At 32.9% G+C, this 13,199-nt stretch overlaps 1 protein-coding gene across 2 annotated transcripts in view; it reads left to right on the forward strand.

Annotated features, from left to right (window-relative positions):
* Window positions 1-8,119, forward strand: part of LOC145303984 (uncharacterized) — a 29,917-nt gene extending 21,798 nt beyond the window's left edge. For both annotated transcript variants that reach the window (XM_080145704.1, XM_080145705.1), the window contains exon 6: window positions 7,930-8,119. In XM_080145704.1, the coding sequence (XP_080001830.1) occupies window positions 7,930-7,980 (51 nt within the window). In that variant the 3' untranslated portion in view covers window positions 7,981-8,119. The remainder of the gene's footprint in view (window positions 1-7,929) is intronic.
* The last annotated feature ends 5,080 nt before the right edge of the window (window positions 8,120-13,199 follow it).

The raw sequence follows: 13,199 nt of genomic DNA on the forward strand, positions 1-13,199 counted from the left end.
ACACATGGCCGCATGGAGGCTATGAAAGTGGTCAAGAGTTGTGCTGCATGTTCCATTGAATATGCCAAGCGTTCGAGTCCCGCAATTGCTAATATTCTGCCAGATCGTGTCGAGCCCTCTGTGCCCTTCAAGGAGGTGCATATGGACCTTGCGGGGCCGATCGAAGTTACGAAGCCTGGTGTTGGTACCAGGAGTTCCAAGACCAAGTACAAAGTTTGGTTGTTGATTGTGGCCTGTAGATTTACACAGGCTGTGTTTGTTGATGTGTTGACTGATTATTCAACTGAAGCCGTGCTGGTCGGCTTGAGAAAACTTCAGGCGTTTTACAATATGCCTAGAAGGGTTACCACAGACAGAGGCACCAATATGGCCGGTGCCAAGCGAATTATGGATGAACTTTTGAAGGATACCCGAATGCATTTTGAATGGCATCTGGTGCCCACCGCAGCACACTCGTTCGTGGGTACTGTGGAGAGGCAGGTTGGGCTGGTCAAGCGTGTGTTGAACAAGAAGTTGGCTGGTGCTACTGTAACCTTCAATGATTTATTGGTATTGTGTGCTGAGACTGCAAAAGTCTTGAATTCTAAGCCATTGACCTATGCCACCCAAGGAGATGACGTCAATTGCTGGAGAATAATTTCACCTGCTGATCTGTTAGGCGGCAGGACCAACGATGCAATCTGCACCTTTGAGACAGGTTGTAAAGAGCCCATCACCAGGAGGCTGGAGAACTTGTAGGAGTTGACCCGTCAGTTCCATCAGGTGTACAAGGAGCAGCTCATGCCTGAGCTACTCAAGTCCGTCAAGTGGCGCAGCAACAAGGTGCTGCTCGAGCCGGGAGACGTGGTGCTGATCGACGATAGCACAAATTTGATGATTGGGGCGTGTGGAAGAAGTGCGCCCAGGTGGGAGGACCGTGGTTTGCAAGTTCAAATTATCAGATGACGCAGCCGCCACGAGTAACGAGACTTCCGCAAGACGTCTGCTCAAGATCAATCTACCCAAAGTTTAGTATAAGTATCGTTCTTGTTTAACTTTGAATTTTATTTTTACGGTAGATTTATCAGATATTTTTTCGAAAGACAAAAAATGCAAATTTTGACTCAAATTCGTTTAAACTTTCAAATCGACGCAAGATTTTTTCATTTGAAATGCAAACTTAAGTTATTTATACGTTTACGCAAGTTTTTTCAATGATTTAAGTCTTTCCGGGACCAGGGATTTTTTTTCGCGGAAATTTTCCTAGGTACCTACGCAAATACGAACATTTTTATCCTTGTCTAATTGAAATTCGATATGATAAAAAGTAACACAATGAGATTTTTTTACATCATACAAATATTTCTTTAATATTTATTATAATCACATAGATAATTTAATATTACATATATATTAAAATTATTTCTATTTACCTTTTAACCGATGTACCTAAAGAAAAATGCAGATTTTTTTTCGTCTTGAATTAAGTAGATTCTTTGAGTTCGAAGATTTAAGCTTAATAAGACCGCTCTATAGTGTATCTTAGCTCTGTTACCTCGGCCAGACATACTACAGAACGGCAAAACTAAAGCATAAGATAATTTTATTTTGATTGCTTTGATTGATGATTCTAAAGTTTCTTGAATTATTCATGATTCTTTTAATTTTTGATTTGATTTAAACATCACTAATTATGTTTATTTTCAGTTGATGGAGCCCTGCGCCAGAAATCCTGTCGGAAATTATGCAGTATCAAAAAATTGTGATGGAAAGACATAACGTCCGTCAGGATAGCTGGAACATGGCATTATTAATATTTGAAAGATTGGTTAGTTTGTATCTTGAGGGGTTCATTCTAACTGAGGCCCCAAATTGCCTTAAATTTGACTGTATGAATATGTACAAGTTGCTTTCTTCTTAAAACAGAGAGAAATTGCAAACTCAGCATTTAGAGAAGTTCTTTTCTTATAATTGAGCTTTTGTTTTATTTTGGTAATTTAATTTGCATATTTCAATTGCAATTTTATTTTACGCAATTTTGATTCACGAAGATTTAAAATTATGAAATTTTAATTTTCCGATGTTTGATGATTTTTTACAGTCATATTTTACTTAGATTTAAGTATCTATTTTATTAAACATGTTAGATTTAAGGATTTACCTATTTTATCTAAGAATGTCTAGATGTAAGCCCGAGTATTTTTCCGCTGGAGAAAATGCTTAATTTTGAGAAGTTTTTTATGAAATTTTTACTTTTCTTTTTTAGCAAAAAGATTCAGTAGAAAAAATGTCATTATTTAATCTTTCTTTCTTTTGATTAAAAGTTTGAGTTGATTATTTAATTATTGATGCGATTTTAATATAAAAATCATTTGCCTATTATTATGTAGGTACCTAATCAAAGTTAGGTACTATTGATTATTAATTCATGTATTCGCAATTACATGGTCTGTAATTCTAACTTTAATTGAGATTATGAGGCCATGATATAATGAGATGTGTGAGTGGTAAATGTGCATTTCATGAATGTTGAATGCTTTTCCCATTCCTTATTCCTATCCTTATGTGGTAGTGGAGTCGGTTTGAGTTATTGTGGTGTTCGTAAGTTACCATAATTAATTTTAGGCCTGATGGCCATGCCATTTTAAACTCTTGTAATTTATGCGTTATGAGATTGTGATTTGTGGACACTGTCTGCACGCATGATGTTAAGATGAGTTATTGTGTTCGATTCCCAGTGACTAGACGGGTGTGTGTTGGAATGATTTTCTTGTATTCCCTGGCAAGTTCGAACCCATTAATTCCCTTTTCCTTACACCAGAGAATGAGTGTGTTACGCGGCATTCCTAACTATTTCCGCGCTTCGCTTGTAAACAAACAAAGGCGCGCACATTTTTCCTTGTTGATTCCCATGTGAAGAGCTACGTGAATAAAAATAATGTATTGGATGGATATACATGCGCTCTAATCCGTGGAAGATCTCAAATAAGCCTTCCTGCTTAGTTTGACATCATAATGTGGTAAGAATTTATCTTAATTCTTAATAATAAGTGTAGTATGGTATATTTTTACGAAGAAATTTAAAACAATAATTTTACAACAAATAGACCATTTAACTGCTAACTTTTAACATACGATTATTTTCCTTAATTTTATTGATCATTTGAATCTAAAATTATCAATTTCTGATGCTATTTAATATGTTTCGTGCCAATTTAAAGTTTTTTAGAAATTTTATATTTTTAATTAAATTGAAATCACGCAACCTCGATATACAAAAATAATAAACCATTAATGCTATGTAATTAATCTTTATATTTTTGTTTTAGATTCACCGTTTTCATGGTAATAAATACACATTTGTAAACATTCACATGTTGGTCATTCGGAGGGCTTGGAGATTAAGATTTCGTGTACGGCAAGGCATGCGTACCGAAACATTAGTGTTTTTGTAGCAGGGATCTCAAGGGATAAGACAATGGCCGATAAATTAATTTACATCCCACATAATAATACACAAAATAAACCATTCTTTATTTTACAATTAGTGGTTTCAACGATTAAACACACAACTTAATGAATCAACCAATCATAATTCACTGAAGTCCCCAAAGTTGTTAAGCCTACGAATAAGAAAACGTCATTTTAAGCATTTGAGGAAAATGGAAACTAGGCTTATCAAGTAAACCTCCTTCTAAGAATGCTCCACTAATTCATTTTTTATTTCTAACAAAGTCTAATTGGCACTTATAAATCAGCCAAAACAATCTACGACCGTTAGGTAAATTCGTGCTGAAAAATTAAAGTTTAATCCTTTTCATAGCTAGTTTAAAAATCATCCACATTTTTATTACTAAAAATAAGTTATCATCCCTTTAAAACAGCTATTTTATGTAATGTTGTATGTTTTTTTTAATGTAAAAGTTTGTTGTTGTTAAAATGATTTATTCATCTTATGGAAAAAATCATAAATAATAATAAGAAAAATACAAACAATTAACTAATAAAATGATACACAGATAGTAAATAATCATTAGTGCAGTAAGTTAATAACAATGTATAAATCTAACTTGTTTTCTAAAATCTTTGCCGCATATAATAGATGTGGGGTTTAATGATAAGTTTGAAACAAAGAAAAGGAGACAGTTTTGATAATGTAATGATATGCGCTGCTTAATTGTCTGCTAATATTTTACATGTGCGGAAGCCAGAGAACACCTCTTACTTTTGCTCGCTGTCAAATTCATTTTAGAATCAGTCATCCAATGTAAAATGATATTTTCCCAAGTTAGACATTTCCTTTTTGTTTCATTTTATAATTATTACTAGCAGCTGTGCCCATAGCTTCTTAACCCTTACAGATCGGGCCCCAATTCCCACCTTAATTGATCGGGGGGGGGGGGGGGGGCTAAAAGAGCCCCCCCCTCTATCTCGGCTCCTGGTACAGATAAAGACGTAAAAATTTTTTCTGGTGGTTCATGTATATTTTTAGAGAAAATTACTTTTTCTAGTCATAGCAGTCAGACCGCTTTTTAGCGGCCAGCCGCTAAATTTTAAAACAGCTGTAGAGCGGCCAATTTTGCAGCTAGGATGACCAAATTTTAGGACGAACTTTTATTTTTCATAACAAAAAAATTACTTTTTCTGATCATCGCCGAAAAACGGCAAATAACGGAAACCGCCATTTTCGGCGGTTACGGCGGTAAAACGGCGGTTGGCGGCGCAAATTAATATTTTTATCTGTTTATTATTGCTCAAGGATTTACCAAAAAAAATTATAGGTCTCTAGCTGTAATAGAAGCCACGATATTCATGTTATATGTCTGTAGTAAAAGCCAGACAAAAATTGGTCAAAAAGTCGGTCAGGGAGCGGTCAAACGGTCATAACACCACTTTTCTCAGAAGGTCATTGACATCTAAGTATTCACCAAAAAAATTTTAGGTTTCTACCTTATACACAAAAGTCATAATGTAGAAATTTATATTTATTTAGAATTTTTTCAAATTTTTTTTGCTACCCAACCGACTTTGACCGGACACCACGACCGACACAGACCAGATATCCTAATAACATCAACTTTTGCCGACGTATAATTACTAAACTTAAAAAGTCATGAAGTCACAGCTCTCCATCTTACCTACAAAAAAAATGAGATTGAAAAAACTAGAGGGGGGGGCTCTTTGAGCCCCCCCCCCCCCCGATCTGTAAGGGTTAATGCAAAAGGAATAATAAAGGGGCAAAAAGCCCCAAACCTTCTTACGGCTTTAATCATAATAAAAAACAGCCTAAAACCATCCCAGGATTTATGTAAAGGATAACTCAATCGGTTCAATCGATATTAAAATTTTAAGCTTCATACAACCTTACAACTTTATATGATGCGACTAGCGGCTTCAACCCTAGTAACTAGAAATTTTAAAAAATCAATAGCCTAAAACAATCCCTCAATGTAGGGCTTTCCTTAAGTGGAGAATAGATGTAGTAGCTATTGACAAAGGCTACAGACACAATAAAATCTTGCCACTTTATATAACAACAGACACAGTCATTCGCCCTTTTAGGGCTCATCAGTATGGCTCAATTCATGAGAGTTGATTTTGCACGTGGCGGGGCTTGAACCTAAAACCCAAAGACTCAACCAACTCACGATGAGTTGGGGGCCTTGATATAGAAATTTTCCTTATCCCCCCCCCCCCCAACAATATTAATTGTATTATCATTATTAAAAATATTAGAATGTCTGCCACAGTTTGTGCATCGGTAAAAGATCTCGCTAACTGTTGGACAAATTTCATCACAGTGAAGCTTCTTTTATGTTTATTGTGGACTATTTTCAGATATTTGGGGGCCGGGGAGCTTTCCTGTAAAACATTAACCGCCCTCTTTTTATTTCATGTAGAAAAATGGGTGGGGGAACACCCTGAAACTTTAGATCGAACTTGAGGCTAGGTGTGTAGCCTCCATTACTATATATTACCACATCGATTTTATAGTTCTTTTTTGAAAAGTGAAGCTACTATGCTTCTTATTTTGTCCATTCTAATAATTCTAATCAAGTCCATTATTTTAATATAAGTTTGAAATATAATGTTTCTAATCAATAATAATATATGATTATTGATTATATACTAGCCGCTTCGCCACTAGCATATAGATGCTCTGTATTCTTAAAGAAAGACAGAACATTAGCCGCTGAAATCCACTCAATGGTCTAAAACCATCCTGGGACCTATTTGAAGCTTTCTTAATTTCAGCAGTTATTGAAACCAACCTTACTACGTTATACTATACATTTTATATAATTACAGATACCTATATACTGAAGCTTTACAAAGTGTCTCAAAAAATCAGCCATGTGATGTGACGTCATAAAAATGAGGGATGAGAGAAGAAGTGTTAAAGAAAATTCCTAAAAAAGAAATGGACAATCCCTAATTTTTATGACGTTACATAGCAGATTTTGAGACACTTTGCAAAGCTTTATATTTTGTTCGTTTAAATATTATATAATTTTTGTGCTGCGCTACTTAGTAGTGAAACTACTCGTCCTTGTTTTAATAAAAATGAAAAAGGGTTCTTGAATTTCTTTATTGGATAACTCTTATTTCATGCAATAGTTAATGGCAAAGCTTTCCTACCATTAGAGACTGTCCATCCATACACTTGTAACGGATATATCTTTCTAGTATTCATTCGAAACCGATTAATATCCGGTAGATTAGAACCGGTTCTCATCCATACGAAAAACTATGTCTAGCATCGTATTATATCCAGCTTTCTACAAATATAAAAATGTACAATCCTAAGATTAAAACCTCGGGGCTAAAAAACTTGTTTTAATTGTACATTTTATATCCACGATGCGAGAAATAACTATTAGTTTTCTTTCCCACTTCTTCTCTCATCTCCCTCATTTCTATGACGTCACAGGAATCAAAAGTGGTACAAAAGTGGTGCAGATTGGGCTTCGTCAATATTTTCTCCTATATCCTTATACTAAAGTAACAGGATGTCTATCTGTTTGTCTGTTTGTCTGTTTTTGTGTCTGTGTGTTTCGGGTTTTCATTAACAGGGTAGCTTCTCATAGTTCCTAGGAAGGTTTATAACTATTTTGGGGGAGGGTACCACCACCCTCCCAAGAGAAATCGCCCCTAGAAAATAATTCCTCCCCCCCGAAATAAAAATAACGAGGGGGTGTTACCGCTCCCCCCCCCCCCAAAAAAAAAATTTTCTCCCCCCCACAATTTTTTTAATTTTTTTCTTTTCAAATCTAAAATGATAAATTGGGTTATCAAATTAGACTCTCCCCTCTTCAAGTGCCCCTAAAGGCCTCTAGGCGTAGCCGCTAGTAGCTAATATAATGATATCTCCAATCTTAAGACTTCACCCCATCCCCTCGCAGAGCCATGGAGGAATGTATTGACCAATATCTGAGGACTATATTTACAACATTATTTTAAGACAATCATTATCCCGTGCCAATATCCACGTATAATTACTTAACATTGATATTTCTTTTTCATGATTAAACCATTTTAGTAAAAATTTATGTTGTCTTTTATATGGTTACTAGCGGCAACGCCCCTAAAGGCCACTAGTGGCATTTAAATGTTTTTTTTTAGTTTTTTAAATATCTAATTTGAGAAATAATTTGTCTATGTTATCAGCTGTCAAATTATCGACTGCGCTAGCGACACTATGCGGCGGAAATATTTCAATTTTATCGATTTTATTGAGATTTATCTTGGGAGGGTGGTAGTACCTTCCCCCAAAATAGTTATAAACCTTCCCGGGACCTATGAGAAGCTACCCTGTTAAGGGGAACCCGATCGGTTCAGCGGTTAGCGAGATCCTTCGGTACAGACAAACAGACAAACATCCAGTTACTTTAGTATAAGGATAAGAATGTGTATAACTTTGAATTTTTGTAATTATGTGTTTTGTTTCAGTGTCCTCAATGTGGCCGGACGCCTCCCAACCAACATCATCTTGATCCATAGTCCTACTAGTCTCTCTCACAACATAAACACGATCCAACACAAAATTTTATTAGATATTAGATTATTTTATAATTTCATTCAAATTATGTAAAAAGTGAATTTCTCTCGTGAAATTACAACCAAATCTTAAGCTTTAAAACCTTTTTTTATTTCCAATTTCGATAAATTATTATTTTGTAATGAATGATTTTTAAAAACAGAACGTCCGATTATGTACAGTAGATATTCTGTAGACTGTACAAATGATTATTTCTAGGACTACTTGATATATGTCATCTTTCAAAAACTAGCACAGAACTAAAAACATCTGAATATCATAACATTCCTCCACGGTGTGTCCACCTTGACTAAAATTTAAAATACTTTTTCAAACACACAGTGTGTCCAAAATTACCAAAATTGGACATAATATTTTTAATACTTATGTACTTTGTTCCAAAATTTGTGAACTGTGTTCACTGTTGTTTATTGGAAAAAATAGTAATATGTCTAAATATTTTGTAAATTTGGTTAAAGGAAGCCTGCAAGAAATACCACGCTTTAACTGCTGAAAGACTGCCACAAGTAGACCAAATACCCCAAATTTAAAGCGTTCAGCTTCTATACCAAAAAAGTTCTAGGCATTTTAAAATGACATTTTATGTACAATGAAAATTTTGAAAGAATTGCAATGCTCATGTTGAAAACTTTGAAATTAAACTACGTGGCCTAGAAACAAAATTATAAGCTTATTTTTGTCATAAATTTAGGTTTCCAGTAACTAATTATATTTTTATAATAAAAATACCCATTTTTATAGTCAAAATCATTAAAAAAAATTAAGTTTAACTTTCATTGTACCGAGTGTACTGTAGCCAATCAGAAGGCTGAATCAGCCTAACAACCAATCACAGCTGAGCTTGTATTATTTTCCCCCTTTGTTTCCGCTATAATTTTCGTTTAAAAATGCAATTTAAAACGATTTTTTTCATAGATTTTGACTATGAAATGTGGTGTTTTTATTGTAAAAATGTAATCAGTTACCGGCAATCTAAGTTTCTGATAAAGATGAGGTTTTAATTTTGTGTCTAGGCGACGTAATTTAATATTGTTTTTTCTTTTATGAGCATTGAAAATCTTTCAAAAATTTTATTGTACATAAAATGCTATTTTGAAATGCCTAGAACTTTTTAGTTATTGAAGCTGAATGCTTTAAATTTGGGGTATTGGGTCTACTTGTGGCAGTCTTTTAGCAGTTAAAGCGTGGTATTTCTTGCAGGCGTCCTTTAAACCCTCGAATTGGGCCAATTCTTATTTGAGGTTGTTTCCTTTTTTCTGAATTGTTAAATTTTTTAAAAAGGTACCTAAAAAATTCTACTATATCTTTGAAAGTGTAACATATAAGCATATCTAAGAGAATATTAAACGTTATAAAAATCTTAATATAAACTCAAGTTTTGGGATCCCAATAAAATCCTTTTTCAAGGGGCTGGAGTTTATCATTTTGGAAAAGATTCACCATTGATAAAAAAAATTCAAACCTCTGTGTCAGGAAATATTTTATCAAAAAAAAACAGAAAATAAAAAAACTAATGTTTCCTAATGTAACCCCTGTTATTATTTATTTTTTATATAATTGTCAAAAAGTATTTGTTGACAAATTTGTTAATATAATTATTTATGTATTTAGATATTTTGATTTAAATGAAATTTTCTAGTGATATATATAACTAAGCAAAATTTGTAATTAAGTTTTTTTTTAAAAATAATTAATGTAATTTCATTCTCGAAATTAAATGTGCCAAATGAATTTAGTTTTGTAATTTTAATTTCCAGTATGGCTTTTGAAACCAATTAATATCCCCTGGATTAGAACCAGTTCTCAGTCATACTGGAAATTATGTTTAGCATCGTATTACAGACACTTTCTCATGAATATTAAAATAAAAATCATAAAATTAACACCAGTTTTATTAGCCTAAAGCCTTTGGCCCCTCAGGGTCAAAAAAAAACTAGCTTTAATCTTATGAATTTTATTTCAATTAAAACGATGCGATGAATAACTATAATGTTACTATTTTTAAATTGTCAAAATTTATCAATTTTTTTTATCCAAAAAAACAAGCAACAAATGACCAAATATAATACCTTTCTGTCCAGTCAAAATGTCACATGTCATGTAAATCCATTTTCATACTCTAATTAAAGTTAAATATAAAAGTGTCTTACAAGTATTAAAGCCGAGATAAAAATTACCTTATAAAGGGTGAGAAAAAAAAATGCGTAGATTTTTAAAATTCAAATTGCGCGGCTTGTATTAATAGTAGAAAAATGTTACGCATACCGTTAGAACCGCTATAAAGTGTATTTTTTGGAAAAATAAAAACGATTTCTCTGCTGCATATAGTTAGGGAGCTACGTGGTAAAATGTCCCAACTGACTTAAAACTTGACTTGCGAGTAAAATTTGGAACGTTTTACCACCTAGCTTAAATATTATTTGTAGCACAGGCACCGTTTTTATATTTCCAAAAGATAGAGTTCATAACGGTTCTAACGATATGCGTAACATTTTTCTACTATAACCACAAGCCGCGCAATTTGAATTTTAAAAATCTACGCAGTTATTTTTGCACACACTATTCTCTAAAATTTAGTAATATACTCGCAAGTCAAGTTTTACGTCAATCGGGACATTTTAACGCGTAGCTCCTTACCAATGCGTAGCACAGGAATCGTTTTTATATTTCTAAAAAGTACAGTTCATAGCGGAACTAACGGTATGCAAAACATTTTTCTACTATTAACACAAGCCACGCAATTTTAATTTAAAAATCTACGCATTTTTTTTGCTCACCCTTTAGAAATATCAGGGCGGTCAATTACACAAGAAAAAGTTTTTAATTATGGGCACTTCTATCAAATTTTTTTGGTCAACTCTACAACCGATAATGTTAATCTTAAGAAATGGTAATATTTTGGGGATGCATATCAATTTATCTTCAATTGTCTTATCCCTATTCATTTCATAATATAAATATCTTAGGGAAGAATAATGATGTATACAGTAATGGCATATACTTGTAAGACACTTTGAAAATATGTTAATATTGTATTTTCATTAAGGAAAAGATAACAGAATTTAAGATTTAAATTCCAAAAAAAAGCATCTGAGTTTCTCTAAATTTACTATTTTTTTGTTTTACAACGTTAAAGAAATTATAGGTATTCTTTTCCCGAATTTATATAAACAAAATATTTATTATTTTCATATTACGGTTTTAAGAAATATGAAAAAAAAATTCTCTAATTATTAACATTATGGGATCATGTCTGAAATAGGAACGAATTAATTTTTCTGAATTATATGCTTGCTACGGTCCCAAACTGGTCGCACAATTTGGTTCAAATTAAGATCTAAAACTTGCCCAAAAGTCTGATTTTTCGCGCGTTTTCTCAAATCTTGCGCATTTCAAGCAACCTTTTTAGTTCCAGAAAAGAAATACATTCCTTCGTATTATCCGTCATGATCCAAAGCATATTTTCTGTCTTTATTCATTAATATTCATTATTAAATAATTAATTATTATATTGTAGTACTTATAATAAATCTTTGTCATTAATATAAAATTTAAATATTTCTTATTAATTTCAAATAGTAAAGCTAATCTATTGAATTAATCCGTCCGAATGAATATGAGAAATAGCGGATTTTCTCGTCTGCTATTCAGGATAGAGATCTTTTAGCTTGGAACACAGTAATAGTGTCTGACTGATTATGACGTAACAAAAAAAAATTAGCCAATGAGAGGCCACTATAAATTTTACCATTGGTCAATAACGGCCTCTCATTGGCTAATTTTTTTTGTTACGTCATAATCAGTCAGACACTATTACTGTGTTCTTTAGCTTGGGGGATTGTGGTTTTCTTAAATTTTATTTTGGCTAAATCCTAAAATAAAGTATCTAAGCTCTAGACTTTTCTATAATTAGGGTAGGTCCGTCCGTCTTTCTATAATGGTTAACTCTTTTCTTTAATTATGGCATGTTAGAATTGTCCTATCGATTTCAAACTTTGCATTGTGATTCTTGTAGTAATTAGGTGCGATTTAGTAAGCGTAGCAACTCTATGACAGAATGATTCAATTGATTTGATTTTTGGAATAACGACTTTTTGGAGTATTCAGTTCTGACACTCTAGAAGTGTTAATTTTTGTTCTTTTTGCTAATTCATAGCTTTGATTTTATGGATTTTATGTTGTCATCTTTGTTCAATAAAAAATATCCTTATTTGGTATCAAACTTCCTTTCAAATAAATTTAATAAAACGCCAAGTTTTTACGATGTTGAAATGTGACTAGTCAGCTGTCTAGAAAGATGTCAGAATATTTAGACCAGTCAGGGAGGGGACAATGGACTTTCATACCTCCCCCCCCCCCCCCCTCCACAAGTTCTTAAACTCATTTTGCTATTCAATTTATTAGCCTAAAAACTTTCTAGAAATTGTGCTGTGAAAAACATATTCAAAGCTTGCATATCAACATTTTTAGTTTATATTATGGAAAGGGATAATTTTGTTGAACATAATTGTGGTGTACATTTATTTAACGTTTATTGTACCATCCCTGATTTTAAAATTGTCTTATAGATTGTTTCTCAAACATTTGAAGCACTCTATAATTTCTATACATATATTTATCAGAATATTTTATTTGTTGTCAACAAATTGTTGAGATTCGCTTTCATGGATGCTTTCATCCTTTTTTTTTGTCATAAATTAATGAATTAATAGTTATTTCTCGAATCGTAGTATAAACAGCTTTCCGCGGTTATAGAATGTACAATTATAAGATTAAAACTGGGTTTAATGTTATGTATGATTGTACATTTTATATTCGTAGAAAGCTAGTTATAATACGATGCTAGACATCGTTTTTTCGTATGGATGAGAACCGGTTCTTATAGACCGGATTCGAATAAATACGAAGAATACACTGACAAATTTAAAAAATAGTTTCTTAAAAAAATTAAGATAAGGGGGGCTTTAAAATTTAACCTATCTCTACTGACCTAAAGTAAAACACAAAATATCCCCTCCGTTCAGCTATTTTCAAATGAGAGAGAGAGGGGGATTCTGTGCTCGACAAGGTATATTGAGTGAAACCGCCATTTGATTTAATTTACTATCTACATTCTACAAAGTTATCTTTGATCACTTAGCATCACAACTTAAATTTTCAG

Source organism: Acartia tonsa, chromosome 13, assembly GCF_053477335.1.
Source record: "Acartia tonsa isolate MP-2025a chromosome 13, ASM5347733v1, whole genome shotgun sequence".
Taxonomy (NCBI): Eukaryota; Metazoa; Arthropoda; class Copepoda; order Calanoida; family Acartiidae; genus Acartia; species Acartia tonsa.